Source organism: Bubalus kerabau, chromosome 10 (assembly GCF_029407905.1).
Source record: "Bubalus kerabau isolate K-KA32 ecotype Philippines breed swamp buffalo chromosome 10, PCC_UOA_SB_1v2, whole genome shotgun sequence".
NCBI lineage: Eukaryota > Metazoa > Chordata > Mammalia > Artiodactyla > Bovidae > Bubalus > Bubalus kerabau.
Genome location: NC_073633.1, coordinates 27,991,064 through 28,018,024, shown reverse-complemented (window position 1 = coordinate 28,018,024; position 26,961 = coordinate 27,991,064). Strand labels below are relative to the sequence as shown.

Here is a 26,961-nt window from a genome sequence, read left to right as displayed (position 1 = left end):
TAATTGCAAATACTCACGTTTGCAAATTGCAAATACTCACATCTCATCCTATGACTGGGTCAAAGCAAACAGAAAATATTTGTTCAGTGTTCATATATGAATTGATCACTTGAAACAAATTTATCCTCTTTCAGTTCTGGATGCAAGAAGTCTAAAATCAGTTTCACTGGCTACAGTCAAGTTCTTGGCAGGGTTGAATCTTTCCCTTCACTGCACATTACCTAGTTTTAATTTATTTATTTTGTAAGTGGAAGTTTCTACCTCTTAATCCCCTTCACCTATTTCACCCCTATACCCACCCCTTTCCCCTTAGTAGCCAATAGTTTGTTCCCTATATGTCTGAGTCTGTTTCTGTTATATTTGTTAATTTGTTTTGCTTTTAGATTTCATATAAAAGTGAAAGCACACAGTATTTGTCTTTCTCTATCTGACATTTCGCTAAGTGTGATATCCTCCAGGTCTATCATGCTGTCCCAGCTGGCAAAATTTTATTCTTTTTAATGGCTAGTAATATTCTATTGTACACACACACACACACACACACACTGACACATATATATCTTCTAGATCCATTCATATGAGTGAAAACTGAGGTTGTTTCTATATATCTTCACTATTGGAAATAATGTTGCAGTGAACATTTGGGTGCATACATATTTTTGAATTAGTGTTTTTGTTTTCTTCTGATAGATACCCAGGAATGGAATTGCTGAATCGTATAATGCATGTGCATGCTAAGTCATTGCAGTCGTGTTCGACTCTTTGCAACCTCATGGAAACATAGATTGCCAGGCTCCTCTGTCTCTGGAAATTTTCCCAGCAAGAATACTGGAGTGGGCTGCCATTTACTACTCCAGGGGATCTTCCTGACCCAGGATCAAAATTGTGTCTGCTGCATTGAAGGTGGATTCTTTATTGCTGAGCCACCTGGGAAGCCCCGAATCATATAGTAGTTATATTTATTATATATAAACTACTACTATTATATATATAATATATAATTATATAATTATTATATATTATAATATATAATTATATATTAAATATATAGAATCAATAAATATATATTATTTATTATATATAATTATATATAAAATAAATATAATTATATTTATATAATTAATAAATATATATTAAATATATAATATATAATTATAAATATTATATTATATATATATATATATATATATATATAACTACTAGTTATATTTTTATTGGTTTGGGGAATCTTTTGAATAGAGGCTACACCAGCTTACTTTCCCAGCAAGAATACACAAGTTTTCCCTTTTCTCCACATCCTTGACAATACTCAATTATTTTTCATTTTTGTCATGATAGTATTCATGACAAAGTAGGAGTGAGGTGATATCTCATTGTGGTTTTGATTTGCATTTACTTGATGGTTAGAGATGTTGAACATCTTTTCATGTGTCTGTATGCCATCTGTATGTTTCTTTGGGAAAATGCCTATTCTTGTCCTCTGCCTGTGGTTTTGATATTATGTGCAAAAGTTATTTTATATATTCTGGACATTAACCCCTTATTGGCCAATCACTTCCAAATATCTTCTCCCATTTGATAGGTTGCCTTTTTGTGTGTGTTAATGCTTTCTTTCACTGTGCAAAATATTTTAATTTAATTAGGTCCTATTTTCTGTGTTGTTTCTTTTTTGTCCTTGCCTGAGGGAATAGAGACAAAAATATGGCAAAGATGAATCTCATAAAGCATATTGCCTATACTTTCTTTAAGAATTTATGAGTTCAGATCTTATATTTAAGTCTCTAATCCATTTTGAGTTTCTTTTAGTATATGTTGTGAGAAAATATTCTAATTTCATTCTTTAACATGTAGCTGTCTAGTTGTCTAACACCACGTATAGAAAAAGCAGTCTTTCCCCCAATTGCTTATTCTTGCCTCCTTTGTTATAGATTGATTGACCATGTATACAAGGGTTAAAATCTGGACTCCCTATTCTGTTCCATTGACTGAATCTCTGTTTTTGGGCCAGCAATGTATATTTTAGATTATAACAGCTTTGAAGCATATTTTGATGTCAGGGACTGTGATGCCTTCAGCTTTGTTCTTTTTGTTTCAAAATGGCTTTGACTATTTGTGGCCTTTTGTGGTTCTATACAAATTTTAGGATTATTTGCAGTAGTTGTGTGAAAAATGCCATGATTATTTTGAGAGGGGTTGCCTTAAATCTATAGATTGCTCTGGTTCAGAGGACATTTTCACATTGTTTATTCTTAAAACCCATGAACATGAAATATTTTTATATTTACTTGCATTATCTTCAATTTTCTTCATCAATATCTTATAGCTTTCAGAGTGACATCAATACAATTCTAGGGCACATGATCTAATAAGTACAATTCTCCTCATAGAGGCAACAAGACTGAATATCCTGATTCTCCTCAAAGTCTAATAAATAAGATTCAATGTCAGATTTCAAAAGAACAATATTCTATTCCTGTTTGAGTTTCATAAAAACACATACAAATGAATAGATTCTGAAAGTCAGAAGAACTGATGTTTCTTCATTTCATGTTAAAGTAATTTTATTTACTAAAAAATCTAAATAGAGCCCTAAAACCCAGTTAAGGAAAAAAAAGATAAGCTAATTATTTTGGATAAGATAGCTTTTCACCAAGACAGCTGAAAATCTGTGGGTTTTAAAAAAGTCATTGTTTCTGAATGGAGGAAAGGTAAGTATGGGTTAAATGAATGGCCAGTAAGTAAGTTACAAAAAGAGTTCACAGCCTATACTAAATTCTATCTTAAATGAGCTGGTAAAATTATTTTACTGAATGACTATCAATTTTTGTCAACTTGTTTAAAATTCAGTTCCCCTCAGCTCATACCTTTATTTTTTTTTAATTAATTTTATTTTATTTTTAAACTTTACAATATTGTATTAGCTCCACCAAACATCGAAATGAATCCGCCACAGGTACACCCGTGCCCCGCATCCTGAACCCCCCTCCCTCCCCCCTCCCCACACCCTCCCCCTGGGTCATCCCAGTGCACCAGCCCCAAGCATCCAGTATCCTGCATCGAACCTGGACTGGCGACACGTTTCATACATGATATTATACATGTTTCAATGCCATTCTCCCAAATCTCCCCACCCTCTCCCTCTCCCGCAGAGTCCATAAGACTGATCTATACATCAGTGTCTCTAATACTATTTTTTTTTTCCCATACTCCTTTTCAGGATCTGCCTAACTCAATTACCAGGAAAAGACAAGTAGACAAAACAAAGTTTGTGGTGAGCCAGACTTTTTTCCCATATGTGCACAGACCACGTGGTCTATGAACATGACAAACCCCACTTCCCGTTGGGGGGAGTCACACAGGTACCGGGTACTATGTATATGCGCTGCCAGGCACTCAAAGACACTGAACTCTCATCTTGAGGCAGAAACTAAGCACATTTGTGCAGGGAAATCCATGCCTCATGCCGCACTCCAGCCTGCTCTGGGTGTTCCTGGCCTTCACCTTCTCTGGTAGGGAGGCTTCCAAACATGGGTGCATGCGTTCAGGGTGAAAGGACTGCACACAGGCGCATGGTGCTTCACAGGGACTTGGGAGGAAAGGAGGGTTGGAGAAAAGCATACTTCTTATGATTTCAACTTGGGTTTTCTTTGGGTCCCAAATTAGTCTAATTCCTAAATTATTTTGTTCATTACTTCAGCTGGGTTTCCTGATTTTTCCCCCACAGGATCTGGTGTGGCACAGAAAGTTATTCAAGACCAGCCAGACACATCCAGTCAACTGGGACAGTCAGTCACCCTGAACTGTCGGTATGCAACAGCCTGGAGCTACATGTTTTGGTACAAGCTGCTTCCCAATGGAGAGATGATTTACCTTATTGGTCAGGTTTTTACTGGCCAGAATGCAAGGAATGGCCGCTACTCTGTAAACTTACAGAAAGCTAGTAAATCCATCAGCCTCACCATTTCAGACTTACAACTGGAAGATTCTGCAGAGTATTTCTGTGCTCTCTGGGAGCTCACAGTGTTTGAAGTAATGGGAATAGCTAAACAAAAACCCCAGAGTTTAATAAAAGAGAGCTTCCCTGCTGCAGAACTCCAGCTGAAATATGCACCTGCAGATCTCAGACCAGAAATGGTAGTTGTGTGTTTGCTTAATCTGTGGTCTGGAAGTTCCTTTTAAGTCACTTAGGAACAGATGTCCAGACTAACTTTCTAGTAATATGTTCTCAGTCTTGATTTTTTTAATTTTATATCAATCATACAGAACATGTGCAAAGTTGTCTAAATTTGAAAACTTTCCCTGTAATAATTTAATGTGGCAACGGCACCTAAAAAAATCTCACATCATAAATCTGGGTTTAATTTTCAGAAATTGTCATGAATATAATTTCCTTAATCTTTTCTTCTTAGGTTTTGTGTCAGTTAGGGTACAATCAGAAAAGTAGAACCACAGTGATACAGAATAAGAGACTCATTTTAAGGAATAGAACTCTCAGGCAATTGCTAGAGTTGGTGGAGGAGTTTATACAAAGCTGTTATCTTTGCATCTTGTGCTGAGCCTGAATTTACTTTAAATCAACTAGAGTGTCATTTGGAAAGGAAAGTTGGATATGGATAAAAGCATGGAAAAACTGGCATTTAAGGACATACTAGAACTCATGAGGATGACTGAAACCCACAAAAACACACTAAATACTTGTCTGTCTCTCACTTCCTTCAATCTCATGGTAGTGGGTGACCTTCAGTAGAAGTGGATATTTATCATCATGCTACATGCACATTTGGCCCAAGACAGAGGGATGATGAGGAGAAGATCTGGTTGGAGGTTAAGGAGCTGTAAGTCAACAGTAAGATGAGCTAGCAGATCAGCAGCAACATGTGTGAGTTGCACAGTGACTGGAGCCCTGCACCAACCAGCAGGGCATAAAAAATGTGGCTACTTTATGACAACTACCTTCTAAACCTTGCACAATCTTTTTTATGGCCAACCCTAACCCAGAACAATACAGAGAAACAAATTCTGAATCATAGATTTCCAGCTAGTAGAGACACTACAAAGCTATTCCAGTACCTTCTATGTCAACTGGTCATCCATCTATACCTCTTTTAACAACACACTTTCAAATAAAGAAAACAGAAAAACTATGCTTCTTGTTCAGTTCAGTTCAGTTCAGTCTCTCAGTCATGTCCAACTCTTTGCATCCCCATGAATTGCAGCACGCCAGGCCTCCCTGTCCATCACCAACTCCCGGAGTTCACTCAAACTCACGTCCATCGAATTGGTGATGCCATCCAGCCATCTCATCCTCTGTCGTCCCCTTCTCCTCCTGTCTCCAATCCCTCCCAGCATCAGAGTCTTTTCCAATGAGTCGACTCTTCGCATGAGGTGGCCAAAGTGCATCATTCCTTCTAAAGAACACCCAGGACTGATCTCCTTTAGAATGGACTGGTTGGATCTCCTTCTTGTTAATATGATGCAATTATTCCCCATTCGACCATAATCAACATAACCTTCTCCTGAAAAGAGTATACCCGGTTTGTGCATGCGTACTAAGTTGCTTCAGCCACATCCGACTCTTCATGACCCTATGTACTGTAGCCCACCAGGCTCCTCTATCCATGGGATTCTCCAGGCAAGAATACTGGAGTGGGTTGCCACGCCCTCTTCAAGGATATCAAGTTCAATTATCCATTTTTGGGTGTTGTTCTTTCCTTTTATACTTCACCCATACTGTCCCATTGGATCCTGCATCTTAACTATTGAGATACTATCAGAGACAAGATTAACTTGTATTTTGCACATCATGATTCCATAGGCAGGCAAGTGGGGGAGAGATTTTAAAATGGTTACTCTATGCATAAATATATTCATATCAAACTGAAAAGGAGATTGTCATAACTACTGTCAACTTAAAAAATATTCACAACCAGAAGTTGAGAGTTACATTTTATCTGGTGGGAATTTTTAGGACTTCAAGCCTGGGAGATAGCATCTCAAGTAAACCTGAAAGAACTGCTCCAAGGAGGTGAGCAGAGGAGCCAGGTTGTATAGAAGTTTTGCAACAAAGTGCAGGTAGTCAGAACATCAAAAGTTTATTGTTAATTAAAGAAAAACAGATATCTCAAGTTAAGGATGGACTTCCCTGGTGGCTCAGACAGTCAAGAATCTGCTTGCAATGCAGGAGACCTGGGTTTGATCCCTGGGTTGGGAAGATTCCTTGGAGGAGGGCATAGCAATCCACTCCAGTATTCTTGCCCAGAGAATCCCCATGGACAGAGGAGCCTGGCAGTCTACAGTCCATGGGGTTGCAAAGAGTCAGACATGACTGAGTGATGAAGCACAAGTTAAGGAGTCTAGCACACTTCTATGCATGGGGAGATGTAAGAGTCTGGGCTCACTGAGGTCATTCTTTTACTATTCTCCTCAGCTATCCTGGGGCCAGTATCTGTGTTTCTTGCATCCTGAGCTCCTTTAGTCTCATGGTAGGGAGTGACTGCAGTTCTGATGGCTGTTAGATCACAGATATTCTTCTCCTTCCTGAGTGCGCTTAGGCTCAGGAGCTCACATTGGGCAGCAGTTGCTGATGACTGTGACATTCTTGTTTACTGATATGGCAGGAAATACTCCATTTCTCATTATTACAGTTTTTGTTACTGCAAATGACCACATGATTGTTGGTAGTATTTATAACTACCTTTTCCATTACCCATTCCATAACATTTTTGCTCATAACAAGCACCTTCACTCACTGCCATACTTGACTTCCTATAAAACAAGCTCCTTACACAGGAGCAATGCTATGTGGAAAGTCATCAAGGTGAATAAGACATTCTGCAAGCCCACCACTGTAGTTTTGACAGAAGCTCAAAGAGTATTGGAGGCAAATCCAAGGGTCTATTTAAGTGGAAATAATCTTGCCAATAAACAGGGAAAACTGATATACTGTATTCTGGGAAATATAGTTAAGAATGATGCTTGATTTCATATCAGATGCAATAGAAGTCACCAAGGGAAAGCATTTTTAAAGTGTTAAAAGGAAGCAAACAAGTAATACTTTCAAACTAGCTTCTTATGAACATGAAAATGATTCCTTTATCTAAATCTTTCTATTTTTTTCCACTGAGAATCAGGCTGGAACACACTGCATGAATCAAGAATGAAAGCTAAAGCTCTGCCAGCTGGTGTCCTGCTCACATATCTTATGATGCTTACACTGGCCTCTCTGCTCCCCTCCAGTGATCATGGGTTAAACTGCGAGGAAGCCTGTTGCAGTGAAAAGGAAAAAAGAGAAATGAGGTTTTTTTCTTTCCCTTTCCTGAGACCAAAGAAGATAAAAAGAACAGTGAGCAGGCCTGAACATTCCTGAAGTGAAGTGAAAGTTGCTCAGTCATGTCCGACCCTTTGCAACCCCATGGACTATAGTCCTTGGAATTTTCCAGGGCAGAATACTGGAGTGGGTAGCCTATCCCTTCTCCAGTGGATCTTCCCAACCCAGGGGGTGAACCGGGGTCTCCTGCATTGCAGATGGATTCTTTACCAACTGAGCTACCAGGGAAGCCCTGATAGAGATTCCCTGAGGTCTCAATAGGGAAGGGTGTGAACATTCCTAGTTGTTTTTGTTTTGTTTTGTTTTGCCTTAAGTGCTCCTAACTCTGCATATCTGTAAGTTTGCTTTACTGCTCCCTAACTCTGCAGGAGCTGCAATTCACACTGTCTCCTTTGTCTCTATGCTAAATACTTCTCCTGTCTAGTGTTTTCCCTTACAACACCCTTCCCTTTGTAGTTACATATCAGAAAGAAGGCTGCAGAGCCACCTAACTGCCAGACTCAATTGCTGGGTTACAGATGCCAGGCTATGACTCTTTGAAACAATGCAAGAGGAAGAAATCAAGATCTTATTATCACCTTGACTCCTGACTGTGAGCCCTTGCCTTGTGTTTCAGATGGTAAAGAATCCACAGGTTTGATCCTTGGGTCAGGAAGATCCCCTGGAGAAGGGAATGGCAACCTACTCCAGTATTCTTAAAGCCACCTTTCTACTTCCTCCAAATTCTGTCTCTGTCCTTTTTATTTGGCTTCAGTGGGCAGAGAAAGCCAAGAATTTGGCCAGCAAAAGCGTAATCACAATGGGAGCTGTCATTGCTGAACCATTCAGTAAACTTCCCTATGCAGAAATGGGGAGAAAGAAGATTCAACAAAACTGGCTGTTTTCTTTTTTTCTTCTTCTTTTCCTGCCAGATGTGAAAGTGATTGACTTCAAATGACAAATACAGCACATTGCCTGATTATGGCTGCAGAGTAAGAGGCTACCTTGAAAAGAAAGCTTGGAATTGTTGCACAAGATGGATGTCTTTCTTCTCTGGCAAGTAAAATTGTATGTACTGCTCTGTCTTTTCTTGTAGTATAGAAATAGCTAGCTAAGTGGGAGCAAGAGTCAATAATGGGAAAAAATAAACAATCGCAGGAAACACTGCTTGGTATACTCATTCCAGCTTATATTATGGCACCTAATCTCTCAAAATAACACCCTAATGAATTAATTTCTCATTAATACTAATAAGAACATGATAGACATGGACACTTATGATAACACATGAAATCTGCCAGGTAAACTACTACATATACATCAGAAACTGCTCCCCTGGTGGCTGAGCTGGTAAAGAACCTGCCTGGAAATGCAGGAGCCACAAAAGATGCCGGTTTGATCCTTGGTTATGGAAGATCTCCTGGAGTTCAGTTCAGTTCAGTTCAGTCACTCAATCATGTCCGATTCTTTGTGACCCCATGAACTGCAGCACGCCAGGCCTCCCTGTCTATCACCAACTCCCGGACTTCACCCAAACCCACGTCCATCGAGTCCGTGATGCCATCCAACTATCTATCCTCTGTTGGCCCCTTCTCCTCCTGCCCTCAATCTTTCCCAGCATCAGGGTCTTTTCAAATGAGTCAGCTCTTTGCAAGAGGTAGCCAAAGTACTGGAGTTTCAGCTTCAACATCAGTCTTTGCAATGAACACCCAGGACTGACTTCCTTTAGGATGGATCTCCTTGCAGTCCAAGGGACTCTCAAGAGTCTTCTCCAACACCACAGTTCAAAAGTATCAATTCTTCGGCACTCAGCTTTCTTCATAGTCCAACTTTCATATCCATACATGACTTTGGCACTCAGCTTTCTTCATAGTCCAACTTTCATATCCATACATGACTACTGGAAAAACCATAGCCTTGACTAGACAGACCTTTGTTGGCAAAGTAATGTCTCTGCTTTTTAATATGCTGTCTAGGTTGGTCATAACTTTCCTTCCAAGGAGTAAGCATCTTTTAATTTCATGGCTGCAATCACCATCTGCAGTGATTTTGGAGCCCCGAAAAATAAAGTCAGCCACTGCTTCCCCATCTATTTGACATAAAGTGAAGGGACTGGATGCCATGATCTTCATTTTCTGAATGTTGAGCTTTAAGCCAACTTCTTCACTATCTTTAGTTTTTCTTCACTTTCTGCCATAAGGGTGATGTCATCTGCATATCTGAGGTTATTGATATTTCTCCCAGCAATCTTGATTCCAGCTTGTGCTTCCTCCAGCCCAGCGTTTCTTATGATGTACTCTGCATACAAGTTAAATAAGCAGGGTGACAATATGCTCTGGAGTAGGAAATAGCAACCTGCTGCAGTATTCTTGCTGGAAAATCCCATGAAGAGAATAGCCTGGCAGACCATAGTCCATAGGTTGCAGAGTCAGTCATGAATGAGCACACATGCACTCATACATATCCCCCAAAAAATTGACCTTTAAGTTGTAGATAGATTATTCTGCAATTTCAGATTCTGTCTCCCAACCCCATCCCCAAGATTTTGCACATTGCTGCAGCTGATTGAATATTTAAGTTAGGGAAGGTATTATGTTGGGTGATTTGAATGTTTGTTCTTACTTAATTCTTATTGGAACACTTCAAGGTTGGATCAATTCACCTTTAGGCAGGCAATGTTACAAAGTGCTTGAGACCGAAGACTTGGTTTGTATTTCTAGATCTACCACTCATTAGTTGAGTATCTTGGCAAAATGACTTAATGATTTTTGGCTTTAGTGTTCGCGTATCTGCAATGTTAGATATTGATAGAATATCAATATTGATAGAATCTACCGTGCAGAGTTCTCATGAGAAGTGAATGAGATAATAAGTGCCAGTGCTGAGTCCAGTGCCCAGCAGAAAGATACTGACTACTTACAAGAAAGGAAATTGAACTTGAACCCCCTTCAATTTTTCCTGGTGTTGCATAGTAAGTATCATAGTGGAGCCTCCTCTCCATTAGAGCAGATGCCCTTTGTCACCCCAAGAGTAACTCTGTCTCAATACAGTATTGTATTGTGTTTATAGTACTTATTACTCTTTAAAATTATTTTTTCTAAAAAAAAACCCATTGATTTAATTTTTCTCTCTTCCTACTGAACTATAGGCATTTAATATCTCTTTACTACAGCATCCTCTAGACCTGAACCCTGCTTGGCACACAATATGAAACCCAGCAGGATTCTATAGGGTCTTTCTGAAACAGACTCCCAATACCCAAACTCTGTTGCTTCTTGTGCATAGAAAACCATTAGCCTCTCGGGCTTTCCCTGAATTCCAAAGAATAAACTTAATCAGAAAAATTGCAGAAGGAGAGGAAAACAGTCAAGCAAGACAAAATAATAATAGTTTCACCATTAAGCAAAGCTAAGAAGAACTTTTTGTCTCTTTCCATTTGAAAGTTTTAAATTTTTAAATTGAAATTTTATATAAAAAATTTCTAACCAAAGTGTTTTTCCTCCCAGAGGATGCCATACCAATCTCTCTCAAGTTGAATAGCAGCAGTCCAAAACAAGGGAACTGACTTCTGAAAGTCCTCAGAAACTTTCAGTTTCTCTTTGCTGAAAGATGGGGTCAGTTCTTCATGTGACTTTACAGGGGATGTCTGATCAAGCTTCTTCTTTGGCTTAAGTTTTTTCACAGACAAGGGCAGGCTAAGGACATGGGAGGCAAGGACCATAGAGCCCAGCTCCATTTCAGTATATTTAAATGAATCTTCAACTTTCTGCATCTCATAAAACATTCTGCTTTTACACTTGCAATTCACCTTCCCTCCCATAATAATAAAACAGGTATCTCTTTTACTTTGAAATTGTACCTCTTTGCCTAAACACTTCACCAACACCATTCTTTCTGGTTTCTATGGCACCTTAGGCCACTGATCATCCAAATTCTACAGTCTGATTTTTTAGGACTCATTTAAAATATTCAAGTTTTCTCATCTTAGAAAAAATATTTCACATTCCTCCAAACCCCATACATGCCTCTCCTGCAACCAATCTATCTTTTACTCCCTGCCTATTGTTTAAAAGCCCTGATTATATAACTGCTTACACTCTGTCACCTTTTTTCACTCCGTACACTTCTGTTTTTTCTCCCAATATTTTCTAAAATCTGTTTTCTTAAAAATCACCAATGATCTCTTTATTGTTAAATCTAAAAGACGTTTTTAACCTCCTTCATCTAGACAAGTAGCTCTCAAATTTTAATGTGCACAGGAATATTATTAAAATGCAGATTCTGACTTAAGAATTTTGGGTTAGGCCTGAGATTCTGAAGTCAGAGTAGCTCCCTGGTGATGTAAATGCTACCTACCTACAGACCACATTCAAGCAGCCACTCTCTGCACTGCTTGCCACTCTTTCTGGGGACCTTTATGTTCCTGGCACACAGTACCCCAACCTTAAACTTTAACTTCTGAGAGATCCTTTGCAAGATCTCCTATTCTTCTTTACCCATCCCACATCAAGAGCATTCCTACTGCTTAGGCCCTCTTTCCCTCTCAATCTGTATACTATTCTTTGAAAATTTCATCTGCTCATATTGCTTCAATTATCATGCAAGCAGTCTTAGTGGAGTGCACATAAGACTGTCTCTGGAGTTAGATCTAGATTCTAATCGCTACCCTGTCACTTAAAAATACTTCAATCCTGTGTAATTTAAATTCTTTGAAGCTAGGTTTACCATCTGTAAAATGGAGGGTAAAAATGAGTAACCCAAGGTGTTGTTGTATTAAATAAGATATTTCTTATAAAGCTCAGACAGTAAAGAATCTGCCTACAATGTGGGAGACCTGGGTTCAATCCCTGGGTCAGGAACATACCTTGGAGAAGGGAATGGTAACCCACTCCAGTATTCTTGCTTGAAGAATCCCATGGACAGAGAAGTCTGGCAGGCTACAGGTCATGGGGTCACAAAGAGCCAAACACCACTGAGCAACTAACACTTTTAGCATTTCATTTTAAAATAAAGCTTAAACTTCAGTGCCCCTTACTTAAACATGTCAGCCCTAGCCATATTTTATAAATGTTCCAAAATATAAGATATCTTAACGAGTTAAGATCCTTGCCAGTTAAACCCCAACTTCCCCTCTACTATAATTCTAGTCTGTCAGGAGGTGATGGAGTGAGCCGCAGGCTTATTTAGCATCTGCAAGAGTGAATTTGAATTAAGAATGCATATAATTTTGGCTTAGTGGAATTTATTTATGCAGCTCACAGTCACTTCAGTATATAAATATTTGTTATCAAGATCTCACAGGCTAAGCATCAGAGACAGATTTCAAACAAAAATCTATTTGACACTAATGCTAATTACCTTACATTACACTGTACTGCTGTTCCTTTGGTAATGATCCATTAACAAGTCTTTGTTTCCAAAAGGCATGATAGTCTATTGCCAGAATTTTTAGTGTTTTTAAAGCATGTAACACCTCCCTAACTGGTTCCAGTATGTTTTTATAGTTTCCTTGCACACTGTTGCATTCCAGTCTGTGGAATATCTGTGCATTCCACCCTATACATTGGAAGACGAGTTTGCTTATGTTCTTCCTTTGGTATGAAAATGGCCTCGTCTGATCATATTTATTATTGTTCATATTAACTTCTTACTGTCTGGTCACAATGTTTTACATTTATCAGAATAAAGTGAAGCTCATAGCATGCCAGTCCAATGAGGGCATTAACAACCATGGTAAGTAGATGATACCAGGGTTCCCCAGGTAGTGCAGTGGGGAATAATCTGTCTGCTGATGCAAGAGATGTGGGTTTGATCCCAGGATTGGGAAGATCCCTTGGTGGAGGAAATGGCAACCCACTCCAGTATTCTTGCCTGGAAAATTCCATGGACAGAGAAGCCTGGTGGGCTACAGTCCATGGGGTTGCAAAGAGTCTGAGGGGCTGAGCACACACACACACATAAAAGAAATTTGCAGGTGTAATTAAAGTCTCTAATCAGTATGACCTTGAATGAATCAAAAGGAGATTGTCCTAGGTGGGCCTAATCTAATCAAGTGAGCTCTTTAAAAAAGAGCTTAAACTTTTCCTGCCATCAGAGACATCCTCCTTGTCTTGAGGAAACAAGTTGCCATGAGCGCTACAGCCACAAGGAAATGAATTCTACCAGCAACCACTGACTCTGGAAGAGGACCCCACGCCCCAGACAGTCTTAGTTGCCTCCTTGACTGCAACCTTGTGAGTTCAGCTTAACTGTGTGCTGATTTCTGACTTACAGAACCTGTGATATAAACAGATGTTGTTCCATCACAAAAGTTCTTGATAATTTGTCACTCATCAATAAGAAACTAACATAGAAAATAAACTCGTTAATTGGTGTGATCAGTTGATAGTATTTAGGATTTGTTATGACATAAGAAAATTTGGAATGTAATGACATCTTGTAGCACATAGTACTGTGATAGACAGTTTCCAAATTTTGACCATAATCCTATAAATTTTCATCCATTTTCAAAATGCACTTTGAATTTTTTAATAAAGTAAATTTCAATCAATAATTATCTTTCTTTTCTCTGTATTAAAGTTTTTAAAAATTTATTGTCATATGAAGGAAAGTGTAAAAAGTATGAAGACAAAAAGCATAGAAACAAAAAGTATTATAGCAGTGTGTCATGGAAATAAGTACTAAAATATGACTCAGTTTTCTAGATTTATGCTGTCTGTGGAATTTGCTTTCTAAAATTTATAATTCACTATGATTTTATTTCTCATTCTAAACATTATTTTGTATTTAATTTTTATCCATAATGTTGTGCTGTTATAGAAAGTGCAATTTTGTAAGTTTCAGAGCCTACAAAACATAAATTTTGCTCTGTACATAATTATAATGCTTTAAAATTCAACCATACAAAGCCAGCAAGGGGGTGAACAAAAATTATGAATTTCTCTTTATTTCTCTATCTGACCCCTGGAGGACACTGTTGTGAAAATTGGGAAAGATCAGAATAAGCTCAAAAAAATGTTCCTTTCTTACAATATAAAGAGATATCCTGACACCATTTTTTACACAATGACATGTAAAGCATCTCAGACACTAGAGACAGGAAGTTTTAAGACAGCCTCTCTTCCTAGCTCCCTCTACAGTCTCCATCAGAAGAAGAAATCGATATCGCCTGTCATTCCTCCTCAACCGCAGAGCAACTTGGCCAGTCATGAGACTTCTGTCTGTGGGGAATCACCCAGAAAGCAGCTCACTGCCTCTTCACTGCTCCACCATGACCTTGGTGTTCACCTTGATGCTTGAGGGACTCCTGCTGCTGAGTGAGTACTGTTCCATTTTACTCTCTTGTCCACACACAGAACATTGTTCTGGTTTGACTTTGAATAGAGACTTTTGTTTAGCTGAGCTCACTGATTCAGTAATGGTTCAGGAGCCCAGTCAGTGACCAGCCGGATGGCCACATCACTGTCTCTGAAGGAGCCTCTCTGGAGCTGAGGTGCAACTACTCATTTTCTCTTCAACCTAATCTCTACTGGTATGTGCAGTACCCCAACCAAGGACTCCAGCTTCTCCTGAAGTACATGTCTGGAAACAATCTTGTTTCAGGCATCAAAGGTTTTGCATCTGAATTGAGGAAGAGTGAAACTTCCTTTCACCTGAGGAAAAAGCCCACTGAAGTAATTTGACCAAGTACTTCTATGCTCTGAGTGACATGGTGACTAGGAATGTAGGGGGAGCTATCTGCAAACCCCTGAGATCTGGTAGCTTAAGGAACTTAAAGTTTCAGCCTGTGTTATTTTCAGGTAGTTGGCATGTTCTGTGAAGGCGAATAGTACAGAGAATATAGAGTATTGCAAATGTTTCATTCCTATGGGCATCTTAGATTTTTTCTTTTCTTTTTCGGTTTGCAAAGAAAGGATTTGTTTTCTCAAGTTCAGTGTTCTCAGTGGAGTTGACTGTTAGGTGGGGCTTCCTGTCACAGAGTGTCACCTGAGCGGGGTTTGTTGGGTGAGCTGATTGGTTGCAGGAGCAGGAACATTTCCAGACAAGAAGTGACACGCCACTTATGGGTTTAGCTGTGTATTTTAAGGTGAAAATTTCTCAGTAGCAAGTCAAGGCATCATGAAGAGGCTAGTGGGCACTGTGCTGGGGCTTTTGTTTGCCCGGGTTTGCTGTGAGTTGGGGCTGCCCTGCAGGGGAATCTGAAGAAATGAGCAGCTGCTGTACTGTTTAGGGAGGGAGTAGAAAAAGTTGACAAGTCCTGCACACTTCCCATCCATCTCAACATCTATAAGAGCTGGAGGGACACGTTCAGGGTTTTCTCAGAGTTACAGTGAGCCTCACCTGTGGCTGTCTGTCTCTTTCTCATCAGGTGTGAGAGGGGTGGATGTGGAACAGAGTCCCCCAGCCCTGACTCCACAGGAGGGAGCCAGCTCTACACCGTGGTGTAATTTCTCCACCTTGGCAGACAGTGTGCGGTGGTATCTTCAGAAGCCCGGGGGCCGCCTCATCCACCTCATTTACATTCCTTCAGGAACAAGGCAGGAAGGAAGATTAAATGCATCAACAGTCCCTGAAGAACGCTGCAGCTTACTGCACATTTCCTCTTTGCGGACCACAGACTCAGGCACTTACTTCTGTGCTGTGCAGCACTGTGCCCCCCGGGCACCTGCAGCCTGTACTCAAACCCTCTGAGGGGCTCAGCCCCTCCTCCAGCCACAGTCACACTGTGAGGCCACCACAGGGCATTTGCAGTGCTTCTTATTGGCCTTACAGATTTGAGACTTTGGTCTTTATCTTCCCCTCAATCTGTATCTTCTTCTGCGCTAGAGTCTCAAACTTGTAGCTAGGAAAGGTCTATTAATAGATAAGAAAGTGAACGTGGAAGGTGTTCAGTCAGGTCCGACTCTGCGACCCCATGGACTATACAGCCCATGGAGTTCTCCAGGCCAGAATACTGAGGTGGGTAGCCTTTCCCTTCTCCAGGGGATCTTTTTAACCAGCTGAACCACAAGGGAAGCCCAAGAATACTGGAGTGGGTAGCCTATCCCTTCTCCAGCGGATCTTCCTGACCCAGGAATGGAACCGAGGTCTCCTGCATTACAGGCGGATTCTTTACCAACTGACCTATGAGGGAAGCCCTATCACAATAAATATTTAGCTACAATATGCTCTAGTCCAAAATGGGAAGAAGTGAAAGGAACTAAAAGAAGAGAAAAGAGACTCCAGGAAGATGTTATTCAGCTAAGTTGTCTGTCCCGAGAATGTCCATCCAAACCTGCCTCACCATGATGCATCCCAGCAGACAATTGCAGATACATCTCATCCTACTCCTGCAGCAGCGCAAACAAAAAACACACATATGCTCAATGGTTAATATGAACTTGGTCATTTAATTAAAACAAATTTATCCTCTTTCAATTCTGGATGCAAGAAGTCTGAAATCAGTTTCACTGGCTACAGTTAAGGTATTGGCAGGGTTGATTCCTTTCCTTACTGTGCATTACATAATTTTATTTATTTTATAAGTATGGAAAAATACACATAATTTTTGTACCTCTTAATCTGCTTCACCTATTTCACTCCTACACCCACCCCTTTCTCCTCTAGTAACCGGTAGTTTATTCCCTATATCTATGAGTCTGTTTCTGTTCTGTTAGTTTTGCATTTTAGAATCCATATATAAGTGAAAACATACAGTATTTGTCTTTCTCTGCCTGACTTTTTTTGCTAAGTATAATACCCTCCAGGTTTTCCATGTTGTCTCATATAATGAGATTTTATCCTTTTTATGATTAAGTAATATTTCATTGTGTGTGTATATATATATATGTGTGTGTGTGTGTGTACACATATTCTCTATCTATTCATATGGATAAATACTGATTGCTTCCATATCTTGGTGATTAGAAATAATGCTTCTGTGAATATTAGGGTGCATATATATTTTCAAATTAGTGTTTTTGTTTTCTTCTGATAGATATCCAGGAATGGAACTGCTGAATGATATAGTATTTATATTTTTAATTTTTGAAAAACCTTTATGCTGTTTTGAATAGTGGCTGCACCAGTTTACTTTCCCAACAAGGGTGCCCAAAGGGTTCCTTTTCTTCATATCCTCAGCAACACTCATTACTTCTTGGCTTTTTGATGATAGTTTTCTGATTGGGGTGAGGTGAGATCTCATTGGGTTTTGATTTGCATTTACCTGATGATTAGAGATGTTGAATGTCTTTTCATGTGTCTGTTGCCCATCTGTATGTTTCTTTGGAAAAATGTTTATTTAGGTCCTCTGCCTTTTTAAAAATCAGATTATTTATGGTTTTCATATTGCATATAAATTTCTTTATATATTTTGGACATTAAGCCCTTATTGACTAATTATTTGCAAGTATCTTCTGTTTGATAGGCTGTCTTTTTGCATTTTAATAGTTTTATTCCAATTTGGATGCCTTCTATTTCTTTTTCCTATGTGACTGCTGTGACAAGGACTTCAAGTACTATGTTAAATGGAAATGGTGAGAGTAGGCATCCTTGTCTTGTTCCTCATCTTGGAGAAAAGCTTTCAGTTTTTACCATCAAATATGATATTAATTGTGTGTTTGTTGTAAATGGCCTGTATTATTTTGAGATGTGTTCCCATTATACCAAGTTTATTAAGAGTTTTAAACATGAATGGATGCTGAATTTTGTCAAATACTTTTTCTTTGTCTGTTGAGATAATTATATAAGTTTTTATCCTTCATGCTATTAATGTATATCATGTTGATTGATTTGCAAATACTGAACCATCCTTGTACACCTAGACTATATCCCGCTTGGCCATGATATATCATTCTTTAATAAATTGTTGAATTAAGTTTCCTAACTTAATTCAGTTCTAAAGGGAGTTAGTCTTGAATATTCATTGGAAGGACTAATGCTGAAGCTGAAACTCCAATACTTGGGCCACCTGATGCAAAGAAACTGATTCATTGATAAAGACCCTGATGCTGGGAAAGATTAAGGGCAGGAAAAAAATGGGACAACAGAGGATGAGATCATTGGATGGCATCACTGACTTTATGGACATGAGTTTGAGCAAGCTCCAGAAGCTGGTGATGGACAGGGAAGCCTGGCGTCCTTCAGTCCATGGGGTCACAAAGAGTTGGGCATGACTGAGCAGCTGAACTGACTGAATTGAAGTTTGCTAATATTTTGTTGGGGATTTTTTTATCGATGTTCATTCAAGAAATTGACTTTTTTGGTAGTTTTATTATCTGGTTTTGGCATCAGGGTAATGAAGGCTTCATTGAATGAGTTTGGTAATATTTCGTCACCTTCAATTTTACGGAAAATTTGAGAAGGATGGGACCTAACTATTCTTTAAATGTTTGGAGAATTACCCTGTGAAGCCATGGAGTCCTCTACATCAGGAATCAACAAAATATGGCCCATAAATCAGTGCATTCAGCCATTTACTTTGTAAATAAATTTTGTTGGAACACTAGAAAGCTTATTTATTTATGTATTATCCACAACTTATTTCATGAAACAATGGCAGAGTTCAGTAGCTGCAACAGAATGAATGGCCTACAAAGACAAAAATGTTTACTATTCTACCCTTTATTGAAGAAGTTTGTAATCCCCTCTTCTACATCATTAGTCATCATGGAAATGCCACAGTGAGATCTCTATACACCCATTAATGGCAACCCACTCCAGTATTCTTGCCTAGAGAATTCAGTGGACAGAGAAGCCTAGTAGGCTGCTGTCCATGGGGTTGCACAGAGTCGAACACAACTGAAGTGTTCACAACACAAGTGACTAGCATGCATGGCATTGGAGAAGGAAACGGCAACCCACTCCAGTGTTCTTGCCTGGAGAATCCCAGGGACAAGGGAGCCTGGTGGGCTGCCATCTATGGGGTCGCACAGAGTTGGACATGACTGAAGCAACTTAGCAGCAGCAGCAGCATACACCCATTATTTTGGCTAAAAATAAAAAGACAACTATATCAAGTATTGTTAATGATACAGAATAATTGTCAGATTTAGAATCTATTTAGAGACATATTCTCTTCAGCGTGCAGCAATCTCTTTGATCTGATGTTGATCTTATGGGAGGAGAGACAGCCCCATACAGTGACTCGGCTTGAGGGCCAGTTTCTGCCTTTGAAGGGATCCCAGGACAGGTGAGGCCCTATCATGAGTATTTCAAGAGCCCTGCCTCCTCCTGGTGTGTCCAGCACCCAGACCAAGGCTTCCAGACCCTCATGAGACATGTCTCCATATGGAACAGAGAATGTTTCACAGGGGACCTCAACAAGGGCAGAGATTTACTATCTGAAGAAATCCTTGACACAAGAAAAAGACTTAGCCACATATTTCAGTGTTCTGATAGATGCTCTAATATATATATATATTATATATATATAACTATTTTTGATTATATATATATATAATCAAAAATAGTTAAAGAAGAAATAGAAAAGCTAAATAAGTATATAATCATTAAAGTAATTTGACAATTAGAAATATAAATTTGTAGAGAATTCCTAATAGATGGGAAGTTCTGAACCTGCAAGCATGCCCCACTACATAATTAAAAATCAAATGCATAGTAAAATGTATAGGAAACCATGTAACCAGAAAACATTAGAAATCAAGTTTATGTAGGGGACTTCTACAAATAAACAAGAAAAACATTAAAAATGAAAAGAGATAATAAAGATTTACATAAAGGCAATTTAAAGAAGAAATAGACATGTGAACATATAAAACATCAACTTCTGCAGTAATCAGAGGAAATTAAATTAAAGCAAATTACTATCTCATTTCTGTCAGATAACCAGAAATGTGAAAATCTGATAGCATTAAGTTTTGACCCAAATACAGGGAGAAGACTATTACATTTCTCCAGATGGAGAAAAGCAACCACAGAGAGAACATTTATTTAACAACTTCAGAGAAAAATTGCCTGAACTATTTAATAAAGAAGAAAACGTATACATTCAAAAGTCAAGCAATTCCAATTCCTGTTATCTACATTCAAGTAATTCCAACATTTGAACAAGGAGGCATTTACAAGGATAGTCACACCAACCCTGTAAGCAGAAGTATAACCATTCAAGTACAGAATGAATGAATAATGAATTATATATGAAGTCAAAATACATGAAGTATTACAAGCAAATAAACAGTTCTCTGTATTATTTTCTTAGATAACTCTTACAAAAACAAAATGCTGAGTATAAAAAGCATCAGAATGATATATGCTGCATGATGCTACTTATGACAAATTTCAGAATATAATCACAATATAATATATTGTTTTGTGATACATAGCTATAACAGTAAAATAATAATAAAAAAATTTTTTTTAATTAAAAAAAGAAAAAAAAAAGAAAAGACATACATGGAATCTTCCCAATAGTAGTTATTACTTTAAAAATAGGAATAGTACTAGGAGTTACTCTTTAGTTTTGTCTGTACCGTTTGGAGACAGCTATTGAAAATATAGCAAAATTAAATATCTGTTTACCATCATTGCCAGGGGAAAATGTGTCAGCACATAATTTTGTGTACTGTTCCATGTAAGAATTATTTAGTATTTTTTTTTAATTTCAAAATTGGATGGTAGCAAACACAGCTTTTACTAGTCCAATTAATTCATAGAAGAAATAAGATAACTCCTGTTACCTAACTTTGACAGATGTACATTTAATAGGCCATAAAATGCCAATAAAATGCCAGAGAAAAAACTTTTAACTTGTTTAAGCACTAGAAATTATTCATCCGAAAGTAAACAGCACAGAGACTTCCTACCACAGTTAAAATATAAACTTTTTGAGTACACAAAAAGAGAAAGTGAAAAGAAATTCAGATCATCTGGCTTAGCGGTGGGAGACATGCTCCCAAGATGTTAGTCTATGTTGTAACTGATACACAAATTCAACAAAGTTGTAGGATACAAAATTAATCTGCATTCCAATGATGAACTATCTGGAAGAGATATTAAGATAACAAATCTTTTTGCATCACACCAGAAAGAAAATACCTAAGAATAACTTTAAGCAAAGAAGTATAGATTTGTATATTGAAATCTGTAAGACATTGATTATAGAAATTGAAGACAAAAATTAATGGGAAGATATTTTGTTCTTACAGACCGAAAAAATTCAACTGTTAAAATATCCATACTACCCAAATCATTCTACAGATTCAGTGAAATCTCTATCAAAATTCAATGACATTTTTCATGGAGATAGAATAAACAAACCCTAAGATTTGTATGAGAGACAATAGACTACCAATAGCCAAAGTGAACTAGAGAAAGATCAAAACTGAAGGCATCACATGACCTTATTTCAAACTACATTACAAAATTATAGTAATAAAAACAGTGTGTGGGGGGGGGTTGGCATTAAACAAAGACACAGCAGCCTCTATGGCAAACAGTATGGAGGCTCCTCAAAAAATTAAAATTAGCCCTACTATGATATTCAGCATTTCCACCTCTGAGTATTCATCTGAAGAAAATGAAGTCACTATCTCAAAAAGATATCTGTACCCCTCATTTATTGCCGTTCATCTACAACAGCTGAGACATGGAAACAACCCAAGTGTTCTTTGACAGATGAATGGATAAAGAAAACATGATTAAAAAAAATAATTTTTTTCATAGATTTACAACAACATGAATGAATCTTGAGGGCATAATACTAAGTGAAATAATCAGGCAGACAAAGTCAAATACTGTATGAAATCATTTGTATGTGGACTCTAAGACACAGGTGCAGGAACACACACACACAGACATATAGACACACAGACACACACACACCCAGACCTCACAGATACAGAGAATAGATTGGGGGTGTAGGGTGTGGAATAGGTGACTATGTTCAAAAGACAGAAACATCTAGTTATAAGAGAAATAGGTCCTGAGGATGCAATATACAGCATGATGACTATAAAAAAAATTTTTTTAATGGTGTCAGTGTGTAAACCCTCTTGGCTCTCAAATATATGTATATATATATATATATATATATATATATATATATATATTTTTTAGTTAAAAAAATTGGCTGCTCTGGGTCTTTGCTGCTGCACACAGGCTTTCTCTAGGTGCACTAAGCGGAGGCTGATCTTGGTTGCAGTGCACAGGCTTACTGTCCTGCCTTCTCTTGTTGTGAAGCACAGGCTCTAGGAGCACAGGCTTCAGTAGTTGCAGCATGCAGGGTCCAGGGCACGTGGGCTTCAGTACTTGTGGCTCTTGGGCTCTAGAGCAAACCTCCATAGTTGTGGTGCCCGGGCTCAGTGGCTCCAGGGCATGTGGAACCTTCCCAGACCAGGGATTGAACCCATGTCCCCTGCATTGGCAGGTGAATTCCCATCCACTGTACCACCAGGGAAATCCTCTTGAAGTTTGTTTTGCTTTTTTTTTTTTTTCTAGTAGTTTGAACAGTTGAATAACAAGTTTGGAATAGGATGTATAACTACTGGACTGGAGTATCTTTCATTGGACTGTAATATGCAAAACTCAAAATAGGATGTAGTACCCAGATTGGAATGCAAGGTGAGCTTCAGAAGACAGTCACCAGAGATGTAAGAGGAAGAACTAGGGAAGATCTGGGAACCTCAGTAGTAATTCTATGCCCTCTTTTGCTATGTGAGTTTGGGGATTCCTATGAAGGAACCACGGATAATCCAAGGACAATCTATTATAAAATAACTCAGTTAGGTCTTCCCTGGAGGTTCAGTGGTAAAGAATCTGCCTGCCAAAGCAGGAGACTTTGGTTCAACCCCTGATACAGGAAGACCCCACATGTCATGGAGCAGCTGATCCTGTGCACCACAACTATTGAGTCTGTGCTCTAGAGCCTGTGCTCCACAGTAAGAGAAGCCACCGCAATGAGAAGTGCAACGACAGAGTAACCCCCTCTCTCTGCTGCTAGAGAACAGCCTGTGTAGCAATGAAGACCCAAACACTCTAAATTAATAAAAATAAATAAATAAATAAATAACATTATAAAAAGAATAAGTTATTCTTATTGTTTTTTTTTTTTTTTTTTTTGTGGTGTTGAAACAAAAATAAATCACAAGGGAAGGCAGAACAATGTTTAGGACAGTCTAAATCTTCCAACCTGAGTGTCAACACATTCAGACTTGATCCAGCCAGAAGCTACATTTTTCAGACTCAGAGTCTGTAATGCAGCTGAGGGAACATGCACCATTACTGTCAGGAACTCAGAGCAAGGCCATATCAACAAAGGGGAAAAACCGCCTTCATGCTCTCCCTGTGTTGTTGTGGACATTTGTGGTATCCTCTGCTGCTGCTGCTGCTAAGTCGCTCCAGTCATGTCTGACTCTGTGCGACCCCATAGACGGCAGCCCACCAGGCTCCCCCGTCCTTGGGATTCTCCAGGCAAGAACACTGGAGTGGGTTGCCATTTCCTTCTCCAATGCATGAAAGTGAAAAGTGAAAGGGAAGTCGCTCAGTCGTGCCCGACTCTTAGCGACCCCATGGACTGTAGCCCACCAGGCTCCTCCATCCATGGGATTTTCCAGGCAAGAGTACTAGAGTGGGGTGCCATTGCCTTCCTCTACTTAGTTACAAATAATTGGAAACCAGGACATCTGCTGCCTGCCAGCACCCAGAGGTGAAATGGAACAGAGGAGTAGATGTCTCAACTAAATATAAACTCTCCTCCCTGCATCACTCATTAATGTGCTACTTCGACTTTAAAATCTAAGAACTGGCACTGTTTTAGATCTTTCTGTACTTTCTTTTCTACTTGTATATTTGCCTTTGGTTCTTTTATATTAATTCATCTATTAAAACAATGAAATCAAATGAAAGATTGGCAATGACATACTACATGATTATGTACAGTATACAAAACTTCAGTCACCAAATAGCTTGGTGTCAACGTTTACTAAGTGTTACAGATGCCATATTTTGTAAGAGCGCACTGTAGCCTTGTGGCACAGAAAAAGTCAGCATGAAAAAAAAAAAAAAAAAGAAAAAGTCAGCATGCTTAGCTTGACTTTACAGAGAAAAACAAAGAACCACTAAGAAGAGAAACTGAACACTTTGGGGTAAAAACTATGACATGAGGATAATTTAAGGACACCTGATCTAATAAATACAATTCTACTTGTAAAGGCAGCAGGATTAATATACTGATGCTCTTCAAAGTCTACTAAGTAAAACTCAATGTCAGATTTCAAAGATTAATATATTTTCCTGCTAAGCATTTCATAAAAAAAAACACATACCACTGAGTAGATTCTGAAAGCCAGGAGTGATTTTTTATCATTTGATATTGCAATCACTTTATTTATTGAAAAATATAAACAAAGACCTAGAACCAAGTGAGAAAGTAAAAAGATACATTAATTATTTTGGAAAAGACTGCCTTTTGTCAAGAAAGGTAAAGGGCTTCCCAGGTTGAGCTAGTTGTAAAGAACCCAGCTGGCCATTCAGGAGACATGAGATGCTGGTTCAATCCCTGGGTGAGGAAGATTCCCTGGAGGAGAGCATGGAAACCGACTCCAGTATTCTTGGCCCTTCCCAGGTGGTGCTAGTGTTAAAGAACCCATCTGCCAGTGCAAGAGATGAGGGTTTGATCCCTGTGTTGGGAACCCACTCCAGTATTCTTGCCTGCAGAATCCCCATGGACAGAGGAGCCTGGCAGGTTACAGTCCATGGGGTTGGAAAGAGTTGCACATGACTGAAGCAACAGCACAGCACACACATAAGAAAGCTAAAGATCTGTGAGTTTGTTTCATTGGGGGTTTTTTAGAGTCATTAAATTCTGGATAAAGAAATATAGTGAAGGGAAAGTGAAGTCGCTCAGTTGTGTCTGACCCTCAGTGACCCCATGGACTGCAGCCTTCCAGGCTCCTTCATCCATGGGATTTTCCAGGCAAGAGTACTGGAGTGAAGCATAGGCTAAATGACCAGAATGACCAGTAAGTAGACTACAGGAAGGATTCATAGTGTATACTAATATGTTTTGAATGGGCTAGCAAAATTATTATCACTGTTTGTCAACTTATTTAGTCTTCTGTTTCTCTCAGCTCAAACCCTTAACATGTATGTGTGTTAGTCACTCAGTCGTGTCCAACTCTTTGGGACCCCATAGACTGTAGCCACCAGACTCCTCTATCCATGGAATTCTCCAAGCAAGAACGCTGGAGTGGGTTGCCATTCCCTTCTCCAGGGGATCTTCTTAACTCAGGGATCAAACCAGGGTCTCTTGAATTGCAGGTATATTCTTTACCAGCTGAGCCATCAGGGAAGCCCTCACACATATTACTAACTGCTTTTTCCATGATGCTTTCAAGATCTACCTAACATAATAATCAGGGAAAGAAAAGCAGAAAATTAAACATCTGTGAGCCAAAAGTTTTTCCCATCTGTGAAAAAGACCATGTGACCTATGAACATGACAGACCCCACTTCCTGTTTGAAGGAGTCACACAGGAACAGGTACCATGTATATGTGCTTCCAGGCACACAGAGACACTGAACTCTCAGCTTGAGGCAGAACTAAGCACATTTGTGCAGGGGAATCCATGCCTCATGCCGCTCTCCAGGCTGCTCTGGGTGTTCCTGGCCGTCACCTTCTCTAGTAGGGATGCTTCCAAGCCTGGGTGTGAGAGTTCAGGGTGAAAGGGCTGCACACGGACACGTGGAGCGTCACAGGGACTTGGGGAGGAAAGGAGGGTTGGAGAAAAAGAAGCATTTTATAATTTCAATTTGGTTTGTCTCTGGGTCCTAAATTAATCTAAATCCCGCACTATTTTATTTACTACTTCATCTTTGTTTTCTGTTTTTTTTTTTTTTTTGGGGGGGGGGGGGTTTGTTTGTTTGTTTGTTTCCCTATAGGATCCAGTGTGGCCCAGCAAATAACTCAAGTCCAGACAGCCGTACCCAGTCAAGTGGGGCAGACAGTCACCCTGAATTGTCAATATGAAGTAAGTTGGACCACGGAATACTACAACATTTTTTGGTATAAACAGCTTCCCAGGGGAGAGATGACTTTCCTTATTCGTCAGTATTCAGAAGACGATAATGCAAGGAACGGCCGCTACTCTGTAAACTTCCAGAAAGCAGATAAATCCATCAGCCTCATCATTTCAGCCTTACAGCTCAAAGACTCTGCAAAGTACTTCTGTGCTTTCTGGGAGCTCACAGTGCTTGAAGCAATGGGAAAAGCTGAACAAAAGCCCCAGAACTTAATAAGAGAGAGCCCCACTGCTTCAGGACCTCAGTTGAAGTGCACACCTGCACATCCCAGAAGAGAGATGGTAGTCCTGTGGTTGCTTCATCTGTGGTCTGGATCAGAGGGAGGATTTAATTCTAAATAAAAGCTCCTTCTAGGTGGATCACCAGGCTACAGCTGGAACCAGGTGGGCCTGTCCCACAGGAACTGGAGCCTGAAGAGGACAGGGAATCACTGTGGTTACTGCCTCCCTTTGGTCCCCCAGTTTCCCACCACTGCTTTGGGTCCCCCATTTGAGCAGGAGGCTGGTAGATGCTGGAACTGGAAAAGCACATCTTATCTCCTGCAACTCCTTTCTGGTGGATCCACTTCACAGCTCTTTTCTCCCCTTTCACTAAGGGTTTCCTTTGATTTGCCAGGTTGATACAGACTTTCAGCTCTT

General features: G+C 39.2%; 2 gene segments (V, D, J or C); both read left to right on the top strand.

Moving 5' to 3' along the window:
• The first annotated feature begins 3,460 nt into the window (after window positions 1-3,460).
• Window positions 3,461-4,179, top strand: LOC129621943 (T cell receptor delta variable 1-like). The segment is given in 2 exon segments: window positions 3,461-3,509; window positions 3,725-4,179. Coding segments are annotated over 2 exon segments (504 nt in total).
• Window positions 4,180-13,419: 9,240 nt separating this feature from the next.
• LOC129621942 (T cell receptor delta variable 1-like) lies at window positions 13,420-26,664 on the top strand. The segment is given in 3 exon segments: window positions 13,420-13,539; window positions 14,434-14,622; window positions 26,183-26,664. Coding segments are annotated over 2 exon segments (591 nt in total).
• Window positions 26,665-26,961: the final 297 nt, after the last annotated feature.